The 22,940-nt window shown below is 43.5% G+C and overlaps 1 protein-coding gene across 1 annotated transcript in view; it reads left to right on the top strand.

Moving 5' to 3' along the window:
• Positions 1-20,883, top strand: part of LOC311224425 (G-protein-signaling modulator 2-like) — a 185,683-nt gene extending 164,800 nt beyond the window's left edge. Inside the window, exons 13-15 of the mRNA XM_084309408.1 lie at positions 11,559-11,732; positions 12,156-12,277; positions 18,866-20,883. Of these exons, the coding sequence (XP_084165534.1) occupies positions 11,559-11,732; positions 12,156-12,277; positions 18,866-19,042 (473 nt within the window). The 3' untranslated portion in view covers positions 19,043-20,883. The remainder of the gene's footprint in view (positions 1-11,558; positions 11,733-12,155; positions 12,278-18,865) is intronic.
• The last annotated feature ends 2,057 nt before the right edge of the window (positions 20,884-22,940 follow it).

Here is a 22,940-nt window from a genome sequence, read left to right as displayed (position 1 = left end):
TAACGTCAGGAACGATGGGGGTACTGATAACTTTAGAACTCTAACCGAACGATGCACCATACATAAATAGACTATTATTAGCTTAATAGAATACGTCCAACTCGACGGTATAGTGCCAAACTATGACTATTCAACTATTAATCTACACGATATCTCAATGCCTATTCTGGGGCCAAGTTGGCCTTACTACACCGCACGTGCGTCGTGGGGAGGCTTTGCGTCTGTCACTCTGTTGGAGGGTAAAGAACTGGACTAAAAGAAGTTCTACTTTACTTGCGCCATATATATATGCGCTATGAACAAATAGTACCATTCGTATTTCGCCCGACATATTCCTGCGCGGAACCGGGGCTTGCCACGACATGTTAGGCGGCACGATTGAACTTGGACCTAGGGGTATGGCAACCTGGCGGTTCTCGTCCAATGGTAGAATGAAACTATTATGGGCTGTTTAGTAGACTAAAGGGATATTCAATGCATATTGTACAAGGAATATACAGGGGATATCAAACGATATACAAATACAATTAAATATATATATATAAATAAATATACATATTCGGTTTAATCTGATCCTTCACAACAGCGTACATTAACCATCGGCATCGGAGTTCACTCCTCTGCTCTGCACAGAGAAGCAGTGAGACTTGTGAATGGCCGCTCTTTCGGAAAATAAAACTTATTTATTTAGGCCGTGCCATAGTCTTACATTGTTCACGAGTCCCTAAAAACCTTTTTATTTATTTTGTATGGCGTGAGAGTGTGTGCAGGTCATTCTCGCACGCAATGCGCAACAACCTCAAGTGCTTTTACTCTCCTTTTTTATTTTATTTTTATGGATACTTTAAATGTAAACTTTAAAAGAATGCTATATTACATACTATAACTGTACTTTAACCCTCTGGGGTATTTTGTGATATGTGACCCAGCAGCACAGACTCTGGTCCTTTAGAGGGATAATTATTTTTACATGATATGAAAGTACAGGTTCATACCTTCAAAATAAGCCATCACTTGTACAAATCAGGCGGATACTTTTCAATCTAAGTCTTAGGAATCATGCTGATAACACACTACTTATTCCAGAGCTACAGGGCCTCAAAGAAACCGGAGCCATTTATCTTGCTATGCATAATGACTACTTTGCCCAGAAAGCAATGTAACCCCCCCCCCACTTAACACCTTCCAGTCTGAGAGCCCTGCCTTGTCTGATGACTTGTGACCCCGCTTCTATCCATAGAAAGGAAGGAAACATTCAGAATTTTTTAATTTTACGTTTTTTTTTTTACTTCCATTTGAATTATCTTGCAAACAGAGGCCTCTTACAGTTTCCATCTGATAGGTATCTAGTGCAGGTCCAAAGTTGATAACAATACCACAGAAAATGTGTTTTACGCAACTTTTTATAATGGTATGTCTATGCGTTTTTCCAAAATGGCCACTTTGGATTCTCCAAATGACCATTTGGAGACCCTATGTCTCCAAACGCTATAACTCTTGAACGCTTCAATGTACAGTCAAAATCTTGGGCTCTAATGAAAGGTTACACATAGAGCTATCTTCAGATTCACTCAATATTACTGAAACAGTAAGTGTAGCATAAACACATCCCATTGACAAACAAAGCATAGGCCCCTCCCTTCAAGCCCCAAACTAACTAAATAAATATTTACTGTAGAATAATCTCAGAACAAAGCATTTTAAATATATGGCTTTCGAGTTATGTATCCCCGTTTGCAGAATTTCATTGGCTACAAAAGTGGCCAATCATTTACCGGTCAGACGTGATTGGACCGATTACCGGAAGACGAAACAGGAGGTGGTAACTTTTTCAGAATGACACTCGTTGGTTGTTTCGTCTTATGCCCGGAGATTGCGAGCACCTAATACATCGAGTAGGGTGTCAATCGAACGGTGACAATCTTAGCTTTCAAGCAATATATTGGTTCATTGGCATAGAAGCATTGGATCGCCTAAAAAACTAGGCCAAAGTGCCGCGAGTGCAAAACAGGTTGTATAAGACCCGGTGCATGTTAACACTTGAGTGCTGCTCTGTTTTCGGGACCCATCTATGCAATGCCACGCTTTAAACGATAGGAGTCTGTCACCTTGTTTGTAAAGCTATAACTATATTCTATATTATAGCTATGGATACAATACTATGCTCATTTGACAGTGACTTTCTTCCGGTCAATATGCAAGAAATAGATAATTTTTCCATGCATACATTCGCGCATTATACCGTGGTGAATAAGTGTTTTTAGATCGGTCTGGGGTAATTCCTGAAATGCTGAGGAATAGCCTTATTCCTGTATTATACTATAACCGTTGCCGTTTCTTGCCTGGACCCGCTATTATTCTCGAATCAAACCTATATCATAAGTATTATGTTTCATCATGAATGCATGAAAGGGGGGGGGTCGTTTTTTGATGCTTTGATCGCCACCAACAGCGTACGTTGTGGACTAACGTTACAGACACACATTCAGGTCGAGGTGAAGACATGCTTGGATCAACGCAAGATTGATATCATATAGCCCTTACCTTGACTAGGATGTACCCCAAAAAGAATATTCCAATTATCTGATTGCGATTCCAAGTATTGATGTCCATCGTGTCGCCAACATAATCCACCACACATCATGTGTCGGGAGCATTTGATTCTTCTCAATCTCTTCACGCACAGGCCAAGATACAAGGTTTCAAAGGGTGCTCAATACCGCCGTCTAGCTGGATGCGGCCGGTATTGCACTTTGGCGACCTCAGACGCATTCCTTATGGTAACAATAGGCTCCCTGGGTGGATAATGAATAAAAAATGGAAAAAAAGGAAAAACGACCCAGAAACTACTTGAGTCGTTTTTGGCACTCAACGGCATGGACCCAGAAACTACTTGAGTAGTTTTTGGCACATTCAGCGCCAATCACAAGTATAGTCGGGTTATCTCGCCAGCGGTTGAGCAAGTAAGAACAAATTCTGATTAAATTTATTGTCAAAAGTATGCATAATGTTGTGTTAATTCCACAACAAGAGATATGTAATGTTAATTACCTGAAATTATTCCGTTTTTTGGGGGGGGGAAACCCTGCATATATCTGTATCGGTTGATATCTGTATCGGAAATTAAGAGTTGGACAATATCGGTATATCGGTATCGGTAAAAAAGCCAATATCGAGCATCCCTAGTTTTGATCCTTTGATATTTTTCCCCTGATCCCTGATCCTCTGATACATTGGAATTGCAATACATTGGCGTGGATATTTAATTTAAATTTTTTTTGGTAATTGCTCCTCCTCAGATACACTTTGATCACCTCGAAATTCTGTTGCCTAAGCGTATTTACCATCGAAACGTGTATAGACATATACACAGGTAATCGCGATGGCGATGCGATCACTTGGAATTATTCTTTTTGGAATACCTTCTGGCTAAGGTAAGGTACCAAAAGCACATCAAAGGCGCTTAAAACAAAATTACAAACATCACAAAACAAACTGGTCAGACTACTACTTGACCTGAACCCCAGAACCCACCTCACCCCTGCCCACTTTGACAACCTAGGATGGCTTAGAGTAGACGACAGAGTACAGCAACTTGCAATGGGCCTGGTCTACAAGATACACTATACGACCGGGGTGCCCATGTACATGTCAAAATACTTCCCAAAGGTCAGTGAATACCACAACCACTACACCAGAGGAAGCTCAACAAATCATGTTAAACCCAGATTCGGCTCAAACAAGGGACTAAACACGTTTCGCAATTATGCCACAACAATGTGGAACGCCCTACCCAAAGCTGTAAAGGAATGTGAATCCCTGCCCACATTCAAAACCGCTCTTAAAGAGCACCTACGGGAGGCTGCAATTCGAAACTGGCCACCGTAAATGCCCAAAACCCCCACCACCTCCTAATAGACAGTCTCCTCCCCACTGCATGTATATATTCCCTCCCCGCCGTATGTATATTTCTCTCCCACCCACCCACCCCCTCCTAATGTACAGTCCCCTCCCCATCATATGTATATAATCTGTCAGGATCTAGGGGTAACAGTACTGTATATTTGAATACCGTTTATGTCACAAATGTATCCGTACTAAATACCAATATGTCCCTATGCCATAAATGTCATGTATGTTGTGTATGTCATAAATATCTATATGAATTGAAAATGGGGGACCCTGATGGAAACAAGACAAACATCTTTCTCAGGTCTGCATCCCCTTAACAATTGTATGTATTGAGCCGTACTGTATTGTACCCATTCTGCAATCTGTTAAATAAAGTTTTCATTCATTCATTCATTCATTCATTCATTCTATGTCTATTTTACCGAACCTGAAACGTGTTTTTCTAACGATCACAGTTTTGTGTTTTACCGGACGTAAAACATGCTCGGCAAACACGATCAGTTTTGAGTTAACCTCTTCCACCCGGAGCCTATTTTCTGAAAATCTGCCGAAAATACATACCTAAGTAAATGGAATATTGCTCCACTTCTAGTCAAGTCAAGTCAAGTCAAGAGTTTTATTTGTCACGGCATACGAGTATACAATGAAATGCGGGTGGTCTTGCCCGCAACGATGTGCAATACAGTGGGTACAACATATAATAGAATCCAATACAAAAAACGTTGTGCAATAACAGGTAACAGGTAACATGGTGTGACATCTCGGTATCTGTACATAGTTATTTACAGAACATATAGGACATGCTAGGTAGCTTTGGTAGTGCAATACACTGTTACTGTTGCTAATACTGATTTAAAGTGGCCTTTCCTTTTGGCAATAAGTGTGGGTGTGCGCGACATGAGTGTGTGCCCGCTCATGTTAAAGTGTTAAAGTGGCTGCTAGTGTGTGAGTTTGCACAGCGTGCGTGTCGTGTGTGTGCTCATGTGTGCTTATGTGTGGATAGTTCAGTGTTCTGTGGCACTCAATGTTCATTGTTCAGGACTCTGATGGCCTGGGGGAAGAAGCTAAGCCTAAGCCTCTCTGTCCTAGTAGCTGGGGTTCGCAGGCGTCTGCGTGACCTCAGCAGCTGAAACAGGCTGTTATTGGGGTGGTGAGGGTCTTTCATTATCCTGCAGGCTCTGGATTTGCACCTCTTGTTGTATAGAACCTGCAGGGGAGGTAGTGCAATACCTGTGGTACGCTCGGCTGAGCGCACCACTCTCTGTAGGGCCTTCTTGTCCTGTGCCGTGCTGTTTCCATACCAGGCAGTGATGTTTCCGGTCAGGATGCTCTCTACAGCTCCTGAGTAGAAGGACTGGAGTATCTTCCCTGATACTCTGAACTTCCTTAACTGTCTCAGGTGGTAGAGGCGCTGTTTCGCCTTCTTTACTACTGTGTCTATGTGTGTTGACCATGTCAGATCCTCTGAGATGTGGACCCCCAGGTACTTAAAGCTGCTCACCCTGTCCACGGTAGCCCCGTTAATCATCAGTGGTGTGTGCGTCTCCTGCTGTCCTCTCCTATAATCCACGATCAGCTCCTTGGTTTTACCAATGTTCAGGAGCAGGCTGTTGTCCTGGCACCAGCGTTCCAGTACCTCAACCTCCTCCCGGTAGGCCTTCTCGTCGTTGTCTGAGATCAGCCCCACCACCACCGTGTCGTCTGCGAACTTCACTATGGAGTTGGAGCTGAACTTGGCCACACAATCGTGTGTGTAGAGTGAGTACAGCAGGGGGCTCAGAACACAGCCCTGGGGGGACCCGATGCTCAGGGTGATGGTGTTGGAGGTCTGACCCCCCACCCTGACCGCCTGGGGTCTTTCGCTCAGAAAGTCCAGTACCCAGGCGCTCAGGGCGGAGCTCAGACCTAGCTCGATCAGCTTGTCCACCAGTCTGGTGGGGACTATGGTGTTGAACGCTGAGCTGTAGTCAATGAACAACAGTCTCACATAGCCCCCCTTCTGACGGTCAAGGTGAGAGAGGGTGCTGTGCAGTACCTGGGAGACCGCGTCGTCAGTGGACCTGTTTGTCCTGTATGCAAATTGCATAGGGTCCATATCACTGGGGAGGGAGGCACAAATGTGGTCCTTGACCAGCCTCTCGAAACATTTCATGACCACAGAGGTGAGTGCCACCGGTCTGTAGTCATTTGGACATGTTGGGGAGGGTTTCTTCGGTACAGGGATGATGGTAGACATCTTGAAGCAGGCAGGGACCACTGACTCCGCCAGGGATTGATTAAATATGGCGGTGAACACCGGGGCCAGCTGGTTGGCACAGGACTTAAGTATGCGTCCTGTTATACCATCTGGGCCAGCAGCCTTCCTGGTGTTCACCTGCATAAATGCTCTTCTCACACTGTGTTCCGACAACGAGAGAGCGTCCCCGCCCCCCCGCGGTTGCCCCCCCCCCTCCACAACAGCCGGCGCGCCAGTGACGTCACTAGCCGGAGAGCTAGCAGTGCCACTGTTTGCACCAAACCGAGCGTAGAAGGTGTTGAGCTTGTCCGCGAGGGAGGCGTTGTCGCTCCCCATTGAGGGGGCGCTGACTTTATAGTCAGTTATTGTCTTCAGTCCCTGCCATAATCCTCGTGTCGTTTTGTGCCATTTGTGTCTCCACTGTTTTTTTTCTGTGGGTCTACAAGGACCATTTGCATATCTTGGTATCTAGGGACATCTATGGACCTCAGTGAATGTATTCCCAGTGTCAGAAATATTTTGTCTATTACTAGACTTGCTTAAATTGTGATGAAACAAAGGAGAATATGAATTATGATTTTTCTTTGCATCTTTGACAGTGAATAACACCATGCTAATAATGACCAGACATGAAGAACTGCCACTGATCTCATTCAGTACCTTCTTGAGATCATGTGTAAAAAAAAAAAAAAAATTAAGGAAATGAATAAAGGGAAGATGATTAAACAGAAGGTTCTGAGATACTGGTATCGAGCCCAGCTCTCGGCGTTGCTTCCGGCTTGGCCGGCCGTCGTACTAACACAATTGGCAGTGTTAGAGGGTGGGAAAGCCGGTGGGTGGGTCCTGGTCGTTGTAAACAGCGACTCCTACAGTTTGGTCGGGGCGCCTGCTCAGCGAGGAAAGGATCTAAGGGGGGTAGTGTAGGGCTGGGCGATAAAACGATAACGATAACTATCGCGATAAATTATTTCCTCGAAATAAACATGAAACGTGGTCGCAAAGTTTCGATATATCGATTTTCCAAGCTTGGATATGAGCACGCACTAACAACCAATCGGTGAAGGAGATGGCCGAGAGCGAAGGAGACCAGGAAGGAGACCCAGCGCTGCACCTCTGGGTAGAGAGGTAGGACTCACTCAACAACAAGGCTTGCTAGGCTAACTAGCTTGCACGGCGACGTTTTATATATTTACGTGCAGAGTACGTGTGCGCTGTGAATTCTGAGGCCACGTTCATAGTAGTGTGGGGTATACAGTGGACGTCGTTTCAATATATTGTGGCGGAAGAGAGTATTTTAGTGTCATATTTATTACATTGCCATGAGATATTCCGCTTGTCGGCTAACTTCTAACGTGCGCGGACTGATGACGACATCAACTCGACTCGAGACATTCGCAGCAGCATAATAAGACAACAGGCTGGCTAGGCTAACTAGCTTGCACGGCGACGTTTTATATATTTACGTGCAGAGTATGTGTGCGCTGTGAATTCTGAGGCCACGTTCATAGTAGTGTGGGGTATACAGTGGACGTCGTTTCAATATATTGTGGCGGAAGAGAGTATTTTAGTGTCATATTTATTACATTGCCATGAGATATTCCGCTTGTCGGCTAACTTCTAACGTGCGCGGACTGATGACGACATCAACTCGACTCGAGACATTCGCAGCATCATAATAAGTTAATTAAACTTGACATACATTATATCGACGATAATTATCGATATCGAATTATATGAAAATAATTTTATAATTTTATCGCGATAACGTTTTTGGTCATATCGCCCAGCCCTAGGGTAGTGTGATCCTTCCACACGTTACACCCTCTCAGTGAGAGTTCGCGCTGCCAGGTGAAAAGAAGCGGTTGATTGGCTATACATGTGTCGGAGGAAGCATGTGATAGCCTCCACTCTCCCAGACCGACTGTAGGGGGTAGGTGCGCAGCGACCAGGAAGGGGATTGGGAATTGGCATAACGACTAACATTGGGATGGGAGAAAAACTGAGGAAAAAGGAGGGGGAAAAAAGATTTAATTTTTTTTCTTTTTTTAAACGGAAGGTTCTGTAGATACAGTACTGAATTCTCCCATCCGGACCAATGCAATTTGAAATATTATTATAGAATACAGAATAACAGGCTTATAAATTATTATTATTATAGCCAATTTGCACATATATATATAATTATCTTTCAAATTACCAAGTTCAATTTGGATTTAGTATCACCAGGCGTGCATAAGAACAGATAATGAAATCTACTGTAATCTACTGTAATCTTTTTATTTTGATCAGGGTGAAACCGTTTTTAAACGAATTTCAAATCTAATTGTTGCTGCATGCTAAAAATAGGGAAGAGAAACTAACTGTGCTTCAAAATAATGCTATAACGTTAAGTGTTGTGGTTTATTATCCTGAATAATAAGAGATATTAAAGAAATTCATACAGCGGTATGAGGCTTGAAACCCCATAGAGGCTTTCAGGAAGTGTAGTTCTGAAAAACTCCAATGCAGATCGACAGCTAGCGATGTCCTTCACAAAATGGCTGCCAAAAAACTACAATTCCCATGGTTCAAAGTTTTCCAAAATAGTCTCCTCTTGCGAAATAACCCTGACCAAAACTAAATTAAAATCTATCTAATAACACTTTAACCTATTCCTAAACTAACGTATTGATGATAATATACATTATAAATGCTGTTGTGACATGGTTATGATGTTTATACTTGAATACGTTTGAAAAGAAAACGATACTTTCGTCAAACAATCTGGAGAGATTGATTTATGACATGTCATTTGCGGTCCGCCGACGCACCGCACGGGCGGAAGAGGTTAAAACGCACTCCCCCCCTTGAAGATTTTGTGAAGGTACATTATGTACATGTTGTATACCTTTGATTTGGGAGTATTTGGGGTTTCAGGGAATCAACCAGAACGATTCAGGCTTATTGCACATAACACGTTTCATCTCGCGATCTATGGAAAAAGACTGGATTATCTTGGAAATGCGCGATGTTTAGCGTGTAATAAACTACAAACTACAGTGTGTAGAAACAAACTCTTTTTTTCCATGTTGGACTACAAGTAGTGTCTGTCAAATGAGCCACACAATGTCTCCACAGCTATAATACAGAACACGCACACAGTTCTGCAATCATTGTGAAACACTGCGGAAATGACTATTTTAAGCTGGCCTTCTAGTGGCCGAGATGGGGACAGTTTATGAAGAGGTTAACACAAACGTTTCTAAAGATATTAACTCATTGACTGCCATGCTGTTTCCCATCTTTACTCCCTGGCGCCAGCGTTATTGACAATTTTCACACTGTTTGCGGACCCATCGTATATTCTATATTATAGCTATCGAGACAATAGTATGGCTCATTTGACAGGCACTATTTATAGTCCAACAGGGACAAACCAGTTAATTTCTACATACTTTCTTGTTTTCTAGATTGTGAGATATGAAGTGTTATATGCATATGCGCAAATCGTTCGGGTTGCTCGCCTGAAACCTATATTATTTCCAAATCAAAGGTATATACCATATAGAGATCATTTTACGAAGCTGCGATCGTTACCAAAAGCATGTTTTAGGTTCGGTAAAATACGACGCTGTGATCAATACAAAAGCATGTTTTAGGTTCGGTACCTTTGTCAGAATCTACTCCAAAATGAATAATCCCAGTAGTTCCATCGCGATCACCATTACCGGTGTGCATTGGGCCTGGCTAGAATATGGAAAACAATAGGTTTCAGGCGAGCAAATCGGCGACAGATGGCTGTGTGCTGCTCACTTTGAGGGGGAGGGGATTCCTGCAACCGGAGGTACTGAGGCACTGAGAGACAACTGAGAGACCCAGTTCAAAAGGTAGGCGATAGTGCCACCTGTCGGGATTCGATCGTCATTGCAATTAAAATGTAGGCAGTGGTGCCAGGGAGACACAGGCAGGTCCGTGCAAGTGTTTAGAATGGGGAAAATCGAAAAAAGGATCAAAACCCGAGATATCTCGGGTTTGGCGCTCAACGCTTGGATTTGAAACACGAGAAATCTCGGGTTTGGCGCAGAATGAATTAAGATTTCTCTGCATATTTTCACACCACCAACAAAGTAGCCTACTGGGTGCATTGTCTTGGAATGGATTTGGTAGCTGTCATTTCTGCGTGTCTGTCTCCGACACCTGAGACTGAAAGTACTCAGCCCCTCCCCTATGACGCAACTGTAGTTCTTTAACACTTTCAGTGCCACGGACGACATATCTCGTTTTATTAGCCCCCCCACTGAGTGCCGATGACGAGAAATATTGTTTTATTAGCGATCTGAAATCATATTTCATCAACAGAGTCTCCTGTTGGTACAGCAGCCCCTACAGGAGCTCAGAATGGGAAAAAAGCGCCCCTTATCGTCTATCCCTGTGTAACTGCAGGTCAGTCGCTTAGACTGACTTGGGATCTGTAGATATGTAGGGGCGGAGCCAGCTGGTTCCTTGTGCTGGTAAGAAGTCTGCTCAACATGGAAGTCATCGCGGGACGGGAATCAGCCTGGAATATATCTTTAAAGCAGCCAATACTCAATCAATAAGCGTGATCGATATTTGGAATGGCGATCAGGAATTGGAATGATCTTTTTGGAGAACATCTGATCTGAGGTAAGGAATCTATTTTACCAGTCTTGGGATAATCAGAGTTGTATTCGCTGAGATCTCAGCGTTTGCCCTATGTGTGATGTGTCTCTGTGTGCGCGATCGCTGATGAGGAAATAAGAGAATCGATTTTTCAGATCGCCTCTATAGTGTGCATACATACACATATACTATCGATAATCTAGCGTTTATTTGAAAACGATTCATAAATAGGCCGAAAAATTACAACGTTTTTGTGTATTCTAGAATATTCCAGTAAATGTCTTTTATCATGGAATCTTTATATTTTCCTTGAAAACGAGGGCTTTTCAAAATGCTATAAAACGAAAATGAACCGATAAAAAAACAATCCGCTTCGACAATGTTGACTGGAAAACGAGTCATTGATAAGCGACGGGCAGATTAGACACATAATTTAAAACATAGATTAGGCGTTTTTAATGCTAACATTGGTTCCGGGGCACCGAGCTCGGGCACGGAAAGTGTTAAACAGCGAGGGGAATTATACAGCCGGACAAGTTAACAATAATTAACACATTTACAAGTCGTATTAAATTTGGTAAATAAGGAAACGGATAGAGAACATTTCAAAGCACTAGAAATTGCGAATAACAAATTTTTGACATTTCTGAATCGCAACGTTTTTGGCATTTCTGAATAATCCTCTCAGCAGAGATAAGGCGGCCTAGACCGTGCCGCGTCACATATTCTAAACCCGCCTACGGGTCTGGCAACCTCTAAGGGTTAATAACCAATATCTCTTGTGGTGTAGGTATTTTAGAGGCAGAGATGTCGTACCAGGATCCTGGCCATTTCCTGGAGCTGCTGGCCAGCTCGCAGGGCCGTCGACTGGACGATCAGAGAGCCAGCTTGACCCATTTTCCCGGCTTGCGTCTGAGCAGTTCGGAAGCTACCCACACATCCAGTGCCCCCCTTCCCCTCCAAGGTAATTTACAGGGACAGGGAGCTGAAATCAACATTTAACTATACTACTGTGCGTTCAGTAGAAAGCTGCAAGCTAGCCTAGTTTAGCACACATAAATGGAAGCATATACGGACCACTAGCCTACCTTAAACCTCCAGGAGAGGTGTTTTTGTTCCATATCGATACCTTTCTACTTTCTATAAATGGGTATCTATCTTCTTGTCTGACTCTGGAGAAGACGGTAAATTCCTTTAAGTTGGCTGGTTTGCAGGTAAGGAGTGGAACATCTACAGCCTCCATAACACTTTATTATCAACAACTAGCATATACCGTGTATTCAATATTATTTATCGTATCTGATTATTCATCTGGTCCCATGAATTTGTTCAAACTCCAAGTGTCTGTGATGACTTGATCCCTGCTTGTTTTTCTGCTCATGTTTAGCCCGGAAGTCTCCCATCCCAGATCCTCCTCACACACCCCCCCCCGACTACAGTTCCCTCGAGACCAGTGCTGAGCACCCTGAAGGGGACGACGTCTTCTTTGACATGCTTGTTAAGTGCCAGGTAACGACATAATCACAACACATTTGAGCATAATATTCCCTGCAGTGGTACCTCTGGCTTGTTCTACACAATTGTACAACGTATGACATATATCAGGCCAGTACCTTGTGTATACTTTTACTCTTACTCAAAGTATATATTCAGATACAAATTCTTTATTGTCTATATTTATTGTAACAGATCCTCATCTGCACCTTTGTTTACACTGTTTAGATCTGAATATAAAAATATGAGAGACATTTTTTTATTGCCTATATCTTTGTCAATAAAGGAATATCTTATCTTGTCTTAACTGGCAGGGTTCGCGAGTCGGAAGCCGGTCGGGTATGAGTCCTGGTCATTGCAATAGCGACTGACTGGTCGGTAGCCTGTTCAGCAATGAGGGGATCTGGGGAAGATGGTGTGAACCTCTGCAAGTGTTACGCTCTCCCAGTGAAACTCCTAGCTGACTGTTGAAAAGAAGTGGCTGGAGTTACGGAGGAGGAGACATTTTGTCTACACCCAGACCGATAGTAGGGCAGCGCAACGACCAGGAAACTAATTTACATAACGACTAAATTGGGGGATGGGAGCCAATTATATTATTATTAATAATAATAAGTAAATAAAAGAGGTTGCACCACACACAAATAAGTTACAACATAACTAGGCAACGGGCGGCTAAGTGGCGCAGTGGGCAAGGTGCTCGCCACTAATGCAGGAGATGCTGGGTTCGAGCCCAGCTCTCGGCATTGCTATCAGCTTGGCTGATTGATTGATTGAAAACTTTATTAACAGATTGCAGAATGGGTACAATACAGTACAGCTCAATACACACAATTGTTAAGGGGATGCAGACCAGAGAAAGACTTTCGTCTTGTTTACATCAGGGTCCCCCATTTTCAATTCATCAGGACATAATATGACATACATGACATACAGATAGTACTGCTACATCTATACATTTATGACATACCAGATTTGCAAATACAGTACTGTTTGTGATACAAAAAGAGTCCAGAAAAGGGAGTATATACATTTGACGTAAAAACTGTACATTGGAGGAGGTGGGGTTGGGTGGGTCGGAGGGGTTGGGGGGGGGAAAACACTGTACAACTGTACAAGCAAAACTGTACATTGGAATATTGACAAACATACTAGGTAATTTACTGTACATTTGAGGGGGTTGGGGGGGGGGAAACACTGTACAAACAAGCAAAACTGTACATTGGAATATTGACAACCATACTAGGTAAATTACTGTACATTGGAGGGGGTTGCGTTGGGACATTTACAGGGGCCAGTTTCGAATTGTAGTCTCCCGTAGGTGTTCTTTGAGAGTGGTTTTGAAAGTGGGTAGTGATTCACATTCCTTTACAGCTTTAGGTAGGGCGTTCCACATTGATGTGGCATAATTGCGAAACGTGTTTAGTCCCTTGTTTGAGCCGAATCTGGGTTTAACATGATTTGTGGAGCTCCCTCTGGTATTGTGATCGTGGTATTCACTGACCTTTGGGAAGTATTTTGACATGTACATGGGTACCTTGGTCGTGTAGTGTATCTTGTAGACCAGGCCCATTGCAAGTTGCTGTACTCTGTCGTCTACTCTAAGCCATCCTAGGTTGTCAAAGTGGGCAGGGGTGAGGTGGGTTCTAGGAGTAAGGTCAAGCAGTAGTCTGACCAAGTTGTTTTGAGATGTTTGTAATTTTGTTTTTAGCACCTTTTGAGGTGTTTTGGTACCATGGTGTGCAAGCATAGTCGTAGTACCCTTGAATGAGTGCTCCTGCCAGAGTCTTCAGGGTATTCTTGTTTACCAGAGAGGAGATCCGGTACAAGAATCGAGTTCGTTGGTTGACTTTTTTTATTACATTGGATGCCATTTTGTCACAGGAGAGATTAGCCTCTAGGATGGAACCCAGGTAGGTAATTTCATCTTTCCTTGTGACAATATTGTCACCCACTGTAACGGAGAAGCCGTCGGTCTTGCTGAGTTTGTTATTTGAACCAAAGAGAATGGACTCTGTTTTGCCCATGTGTAATGATAGTTTGTTATCAGCGAGCCATATGCAGATTCTGCCTAGTTCCGAGCTGAGGGTTTTTTCAACCTGTAACTTGTTCTTGTCAGAGACCAGCAGGGCTGAGTCGTCCGCAAACAGGAACAGGTTGCAGTCACAAGCTGACGACATGTCATTTGCATAAATTAGGAACAGTAGCGGTCCTAGTATGCTTCCTTGTGGAACACCACAGCTCACTGTGAGGGGGGTCGTTCATACTAAAACAATTGGCAGTGTTAGGGGTGGGAAGCTGATGGGGTGGGGATCGGACGTTGTGGACAGCGACTCCTACAGGTCGGTTGGTGCGCCTGCGCAGCAGAATCAGGAAGCGACGAGGGCGGCGTGTCCCTCCCACGCAGACCCTCGCCGCTGAGAGATTGCGCTGTGCAGGTGAAAAGATGCGACGGCTGCCTCCTCGTGTACCGGAGGGGACACGTGATGCAAGGCTTCGTCCACATTGCAGCCGGCTTGTGGGAGGCATGGCCTAACAGCGTTCGAGACAGGGGAGGGTAGAATTGGACAATACGAAAAATTGGGGATGGGAGAAAAATAGAAAATGGGAGAAAAAAACCATAACTAAGCAACAACTAAATAGTTATACAGGCCCTAGGCCAATGGTTCTCAACCTTTTTGTTCATGATCCCTAAAAACAGAGGGATGACTGTTCACGACCATCCCTGTGTAGTCACATACAGAATCGTGAACTTTGACACACATTTTTATTTATTTCCCCTTTTCAGACTGTTTAGCTTGATTAACACATTCAGGGCCATTGGGGCCCGTCTAATCCCACTCTATGAGGCCAGCTTTTCATTACAAGTTTTCACTGCGTGAAGTTGTTTGTAGAGCTAAATCTATATTTTATATTATTGCTATGTGTCCATTGTCATTGTCAATTGACAGTATAAACCTTCCCTTCAATATACCATAAAGAAATAATTTTTTCATCAATACGTTCCCGTTTTATAGCGTCGTGAATATGAACTATGTAGCGCAATGGTCTGGGGTAATTCCTGCAAAGCTAGTTATAGGGCGCTAAGCTAATGACGTTAAATCGATTGGCGTTTCGGCCCTACACAAGCTAGAGTTAAAAATCAAAATGCATATGATCGGTATCATGTTCCACCATGAATGCATGAAAGGGGGGGGGGGGGAAGTCGTTTCTGATTATTGATTACCAATAACTGCATTCGTTATTGCAACATCATACGCTGACCGGGTGGATGGCTATGAGAACAAGGCTTGATCAGACTGAAATTGACGTCAAATCGCTCTTACCTGTGGCCGGTTGGTTGGATTCCAAAAAGAATTTCCCAGTTATTTGATTGCCATCTGGTAGATCAATATGTCCATTGGCTGATGCTATATTCCTTTACTGCATACTGAATTCGGCAAGTATTCCAGGCAATTGGGTAAAGCCCTCGCTTCAGGCTAACAGAAAAGCTAACCCGGAGTGAAAAAAAAGTGACACCCGGTCTGCAACAGGGGAAACTGCATTATCGAGACAGTGCCAATACCAGGATCTGGCCGGTACTGCACTTTCGGAGTCCCGATATGCCGTTTCCAGCTAACATACAGTTCCGTGACATTGAGTAGGACATTAAAATGGAATAAAAGCTAAACCGAGTGGTAACACATATATATACGTGGTTGACCTTTTAAGGATGGCGCCCAATAACGTATATATACACGTGGTTGGCCGCGAAACGGTTAACTCTTAACTCAATCAGCGCCAGGGGTCGGGGAGCCAGGGGGCGCTAGAGCGCCATCGCTTTAATCAATGGGGCGACTGTGACATTTGCGAGTGCTTAAAATATATCTTATATTATAGCTATGGGTCTAATACACCCCCGTCGAGTGTCAGTGAGTTGCTTCCAGTCAACATGCACAAAACCATTCATTCATCCGTACATTTCCGTTTTATACCGTTTTGAATATGAGTATAGTTTTGGTGATTCTTAGTAATCCCAGGAAAAGACGCGATAATAGTGTTTTAGTGGAATACACTTATCACGTTGTCATTTTTCGCCTGATTATCGAATCTTCCTGAAATCAACACTAGATTATCATTATCATGTCTCCTCGTGCATACATGAAATGGCCCTTGTAGCGCGGCACTCCCCCCCCCCCCCCCCCCCCCCTCCTGCACCCAACGGTAAACAGCCACACACACACACAGACAGCTTCAATCTGGTCTCTGATGTAATGCAAAAGAAATAATCCAATTATCTGATCGCCATTCCAAATACTGCTTGTGGAGGTCCATCCCACATTGTCCGGCATTGCATATGAGGGGGGGGGGGCAGCATCGCAGATGTAACGTTGTAACGCTAATCCTGCCGGAGTATTTAAACCCCGCCCGCGCGGCTCAGATCGGCCCAGAAAAGAAACTACACTATTTCTAATGGAGTACAATACCGGCTGGAAGGCGTAGGCGGCGGTATTTGCCCTTTTGCGAGCTCAGACCCATTCCCAATGATAACATCAGGCTGGATGGATGAAAAATGAATGGATATAGCTAATAAAAGAAATAACGATTAAAACCAGACTTTTCTCGTGATTGGCGCTGAACGGTTGGCGAGTTAACCCGACTTTTTACGTGATTGGCGCAGAATGAGTTAAGACTCTAGTCTTACCCCGAAAATTCTATCATTAGAAAAAGCCTTGTTTATGACCGGTACAGTAAGCCACTGTGATCGTTACATGTTCCACGTTTGGTAAAATAGACATTGGGGGTCCTTACCTTTAGCCAGAATGTAATCCAAAAAGAATAATTCCAATGATCCCATCGGCGATTACAAGTTTATATGTAATTATTACACATGTTTACTGGACACTAGGTTTTGAGGCGAGCGGATCTGTTTGCGATTGCTTTGGAAGAGCTCCTCCCCCACAGAGCAAGCCTTGATGCATTCATTGACAATAGTGCTGCCTTCCTATCCGAGTTCAAATGGTCTGGTGAAATTCTATCGGCATTGCAGTTCCAGCGTATGTGGCTGTGCTACAGTGATTCAGAGCGCTCCGGGCGAGTCTGTAGAGCGGGGATCAAAGGAAAAAGATCAAACGATCTAATAACAAGTATACTCGTTGTTGGCGTTCAGCGCATGGCGCCCAATAACGAGTATACTCATTGTTGGCGGAGACTGAGTTAAAGATTGGAGGAGGGCTTTAGACTTAATATTTGTTATTTTACAATACAATTCAAATTCAATCTATACCAAAAATTATAAACATGTTATATTTGTACCTATATATTTATGTGGGCGTGGGGGTCCTGTAAATCATATAAAGCCACATAATTAGATTATCTGGCACTATGGACTTCACACTTTGAGTGTCAACGACGAGATTAGTCATGCTAACTCGCCATGCGTTGAGTGCCAATGACGAGTTTTCTCGTCTTTTAATCGTTATTTCTTTTATTAGCGATATCCATTCATTTTTCATCCATCCAGCCTGATGTTATCATTGTGAATGGGTCTGAGCTTGAAAAGGGCAAACAAATACCACCGCCTATCGTCTCCCGGATGGTAATGCACATCATTGGATTGGATTGGGTGGCCATGTGCATCAGAAAAAAAGTCTGGTCCGGGGTTTTCCCATCTCTGGCAAGCAGTACCGTGTTACCAGATTGACTGAGGACCCTCAGAGCAGCGTCGATTATGTGTTTCGGACTATAACGTTGGATCAATAAACATGATCAATATTTGGAATGGCAATCAGGAATTTGATTAATCTTTTTGCAGAACATCTGATGTGAGGTAAGGACTCTATTTTACCAGTATTGGGTTAATCAGATGTTTTTTTCTCAGCCATCGCAGCGTGTCTGTGTGTGTGCGTGTATGACGTTAGCGCTGACCAGGTCATGGATAATAGATTTTTCAGCCCGTTTCTCTAGCGTGCATAAGTACACATATACTATCGATAATCTAGCGTTTATTTGAAAACGATTCATAAATCAGCCGAAAAATGACAACGTGTTTTGTGTATTCCACTAAAGGGCTATTATTGCGGAATTTCTCTGGAATTACTAGAACTCTCCAAAACTATACTCTTATTCAAAACGGTATAAAACGGAAATGTACCAATGAAAAAACAATCCGTTTCGTACATGTTGACTGCAAGCAAGTCATTGATAAGCAAGGGGTGTTTTAGACCCATAGCCATAATTTAAGATATAGTTTAAGCCTTCGCAAATTTCCCCCGACCTCCCATTGACTTCAGCGCTGGCACAGAACGGCCATATATGGTCAAAGGGGCGTGGCACTCAATGTGTTAATGTGCATTCAGCTGCTGCAACAGGCTGCTGAACACTAATTTGCCCTCAGTTGAATTGATCAATTCATGAAATCTTTGGATATTGTGTTGTGATCCTTTGTTTTGAATTGATAAAAATCCCTATTCACTAAATAAAACAATTCACCAAATTGAAGACGGTGTCCCTCTGTGAGGCTGTAAGCCATTTATTTTCAGTCATTTCTTTGTGCTGTATATAATACCACACGGGGTAAGTGTATTAGTGATTAATTCTACTTGTTTTGTATCTCTCTGACAGGGCTCCAGGCTGGATGACCAGCGGTGTGTGGCGCCCCCTCCCACCAGAAGGGGTTCCACTGTCCCGGACGAGGACTTCCTTGGTCTTGTCATGCGCTCTCAGGCCAATAGGATGAACGAGCAGAGGGTCCTGCTGCCCCCTGGCCCCCCCAGCAGCACTGAAGCCAAACCAGATTGACCCTACGACCTCTTAAAACACTGACTTGTCAGGGGCGCTGCTAGGGATTTTGGGCCACTTAAAAGACCTGGGGCCGTATTCACAAAGCCTCCTAACACTAAACGCCGGTCCTAGTGGGGAAATAATTTTTGAAAATTCTCAGTTGTGATGTGTTCTCAGAATCTACCCTTTCCTACAAAAGAAGAGTTATTAGCTACACATGTTAGCCCTTAGATTATAGAAGGTGGAAAACTGTTAAGAGTAGAGGACGTTTATGGATCTTGGGATTTTTCTCAAGCAGCTGGCAGAGCCAGGACAAATGTGTTTTAATTGTTGAATGATGACGAGTTAAAACATGTTAAAGACTAGATGTGCAGTAACATCCGCCTATAATGTTTGTGCTTTGTGTAGATATTGTTAGTGTTAGTGCTTCGTGTAGATATTGTTACTATAGTGTTAGTGCTTCGTGTAGATATTGTTACTATAGTGTTAGTGCTTTGTGTAGATATTGTTACTATAGTGTCAGTGCTTTGTGTAGATATTGTTACTATAGTGTCAGTGCTTTGTGTAGATATTGTTACTATAGTGTTAGTGCTTTGTGTAGATATTGTTACTATAGTGTTAGTGCTTTGTGTAGATATTGTGACTATAGTGTTAGTGCTTTGTGTAGATATTGTGACTATAGTGTTAGTGCTTTGTGTAGATATTGTTACTATAGTGTTAGTGCTTTGTGTAGATAATATTGTCTCCCACTCCAAGGTGCAATGCTGTCATGCCTTTGATGAAGGTGATCACAGCCTTACGATATTTGCCAACCGGCAAAATGTATAAATGAATCCGTGATCATTTATCATAACCTTCCATTAGCGGAGTCTCAACATCTTTCACAGCTGCAATTTTTTTATTTATTACCTTTCCCTTGGACAAGAACAAAACTATGAATACAAAATATCGTAAGGGCTATAGGTTGCTAGACTACAATTTATCTGAGTTTCAAATTTAGAGTTTTCCTTAAGCTAAAACTCCTGGCTAGGAATGGCCAGCGATGACACTAACTCACCCAGTAACTCACTAGCGATTAGCTGCTCGGACCCTAGTGGTGGCTCAGTCACAGCTGTTGCCACTTCCTAGCTATGCAATCAGGAGGATATAATTGTAGTTTTGCTTAAAAACACACAAATGGCTAGTATGTTGCTTTTTTCTTATGTTTGTTTGGGACATTTTCGCTGAACTGGAAATAACACGCGACATGTGGGATTGAAATGATTGTGTAGCAACTATCCGCTCCATACTTCAAATGTTGGTGCTTTTGATATGCATACAACTCTGTTGCATACAGTATTTTCATCGTAACGGATCACAATACAGAAAATAGCATACACTAGAGTATGTAGCATGGAGAATTGGGAGGCGGAATGTGTGTCCTTTTTGGGACTAAAGTTAGGAGGTTAGTTCAGAGTATTCTCAGAATCTTTGTGAATATCGGCCCAGATTCCTGGCATGTAGGACCACATTCAGATCAATATTATACCAAATACAATTCTATGCTTTCCACCAAAAGTGGAGACTGATCTCCACTTAGGTTTTCTACATGAATAATTACCACCTTTTATCCCTGCGGCGGCCCCTGCTGAAGCAAACACACCTCAGGCTGAGACCCCTGCTGGAGCAAACACACCTCAGGCTGAGACCCCTGCTGAAGCAAACACACCTCAGGCTGAGACCCCTGCTGAAGCAAACACACCTCAGGCTGAGACCCCTGCTGAAGCAAACACACCTCAGGCTGGGACCCCTGCTGAAGCAAACACACCTCAGGCTGAGACCCCTGCTGAAGCAAACACACCTCAGGCTGAGACCCCTGCTGGAGCAAACACACCTCAGGCTGAGACCCCTGCTGGAGCAAACACACCTCAGGCTGAGACCCCTGCTGAAGCAAACACACCTCAGGCTGAGACCCCTGCTGAAGCAAACACACCTCAGGCTGGGACCCCTGCTGAAGCAAACACACCTCAGGCTGAGACCCCTGCTGAAGCAAACACACCTCAGGCTGAGACCCCTGCTGAAGCAAACACACCTCAGGCTGAGACCCCTGCTGAAGCAAACACACCTCAGGCTGAGACCCCTGCTGAAGCAAACACACCTCAGGCTGAGACCCCTGCTGAAGCAAACACACCTCAGGCTGGGACCCCTGCTGAAGCAAACACACCTCAGGCTGAGACCCCTGCTGAAGCAAACACACCTCAGGCTGGGACGCTTCTCCTGCAAGCCAGCGTTAAGCTGCTCTTTTTACAGTCTTCAGGATGTATACGTGCTGTGGGTTCATGGCGTTGGTTGGTTTTCATCTACTGAAGCCTGTGTGGAAACATGAGGAGGCCATATTGTCACGGTGACTTAAGAACTCTGGGGTCAAGTTCTTCTCAGGAAGGTGCTGCACAGCGTGAGCTCCCTCTTCCTCACACTGCTTCTCAGGAAGGTGCTGCACAGCGTGAGCTCCCTCTTCCTCACACTGCTTGCCGTTATGATCTTCTTTGATGATGTCGTCCTCTCGTGTATCTTCCTTCTATACCGTGGTCCAAGATCGGACGTCACACTGACCATCTTTCTATGCCAAAAAAGTGGACAGACATTCATCCTCTGGGGAAATAACTGTGCCCCGCCCTCAACCGCTCAGTTTCGAAAGGTCGAGGTTGGCGGGACTGTCGATTCTGTTACCGACACAAATGGAACTCAGGATTCGGAAGCATTGGCCCGGTGGTGTAAAATGAAGCCATTCAAATTATCACTAGGGAGCACAATTTTGCAGTACTTACCCAGGGTCACAAGTACTAGCCTTCCATTCTTTATTCTCTGTTTATGTAGGCTGTGTTTGAAAATACCATGTTTGTTGATGAGTGGATGTTTTTATTGATGGCACGTTGTCATCCATCTTATGAATCTATAACAGACTGCATGAACTGATATTTGTCGAACATTTTTTTGGGGGGGGGGGGGGGGGGGGGGCATTTTATATTTTATCCGGTACTGTGTTTTAACCAAGGATGGAGTAACCATTGAAGGGAAGGGAAGAAAAAAAAGAATAATTTGTTTTTATATTTACTATTTCTGCTGACCCTGTGGAAATAAAACCTCATTTTATTATGGGAAACAAATTGATATTCAGTGCAACGGCATTCATTTAAAAGTTGATTGTATTCAGTACAACATCATTAATTTACATTTAGATTATATTCAGTGCAACATCATTCATTTAAAGGGTAATTCCACTCAGGGTCTCGCTTGTATTTGTTCAAATCTCTGCTTCACTACAGAGTAAATTATCTCACAGCCAGCTCTGTACATATCATCAGGCCAGAGATAGAGCCCTACACTACTGAGCATGCTCCAGCTTCCTTCTTTACAAGAAGATGGGGATTAGCTTTGACTTCTAGTTACTGTTACCTGGTCGAGAGACAATCGTGGTATCAGTAAATTCAAATGACTCCTCATTGTACCGGTAGCTCTATGTGTCATTATGACATAGCTCTACCAAATTGGCACCTTCCACTGCAGACATGTCTGAACAGAGATGGCTTTAACAAGCCACAGAGAAAATAAATCGGTTATGTCTTAATCTGGTAAATTACTTTAATGTTGCTTTGGAGTGGAATTTCCCTTGAATATTTTAATGTACATGTTTAATGTAGTGCTTCATGGAATTTCTTCTGATGGGATGTTTGAGTAAGTAGGAAAACATTCTACTGTTCTCATTAACCAGGTGTCCTTTGAACAATACAATGTGTGCATTTACTTCTCTATATCAGTATTATATCCAGACCAGAGTCATGTTACAGTGTTGTGCATCACCATGGCTATATAATGAAGGGCATTGCTAGCTACAGTACAAGTTTGCAGCCAACACTTTGTTTTGTTGTTTGTTACG

The sequence above is a fragment of the Notolepis coatsorum genome (genome assembly GCF_963971535.1).
Source record: "Notolepis coatsorum genome assembly, chromosome: 3".
NCBI classification, from domain to species: domain Eukaryota; kingdom Metazoa; phylum Chordata; class Actinopteri; order Aulopiformes; family Paralepididae; genus Notolepis; species Notolepis coatsorum.
This window is presented reverse-complemented; position numbering and strand designations above follow the sequence as displayed.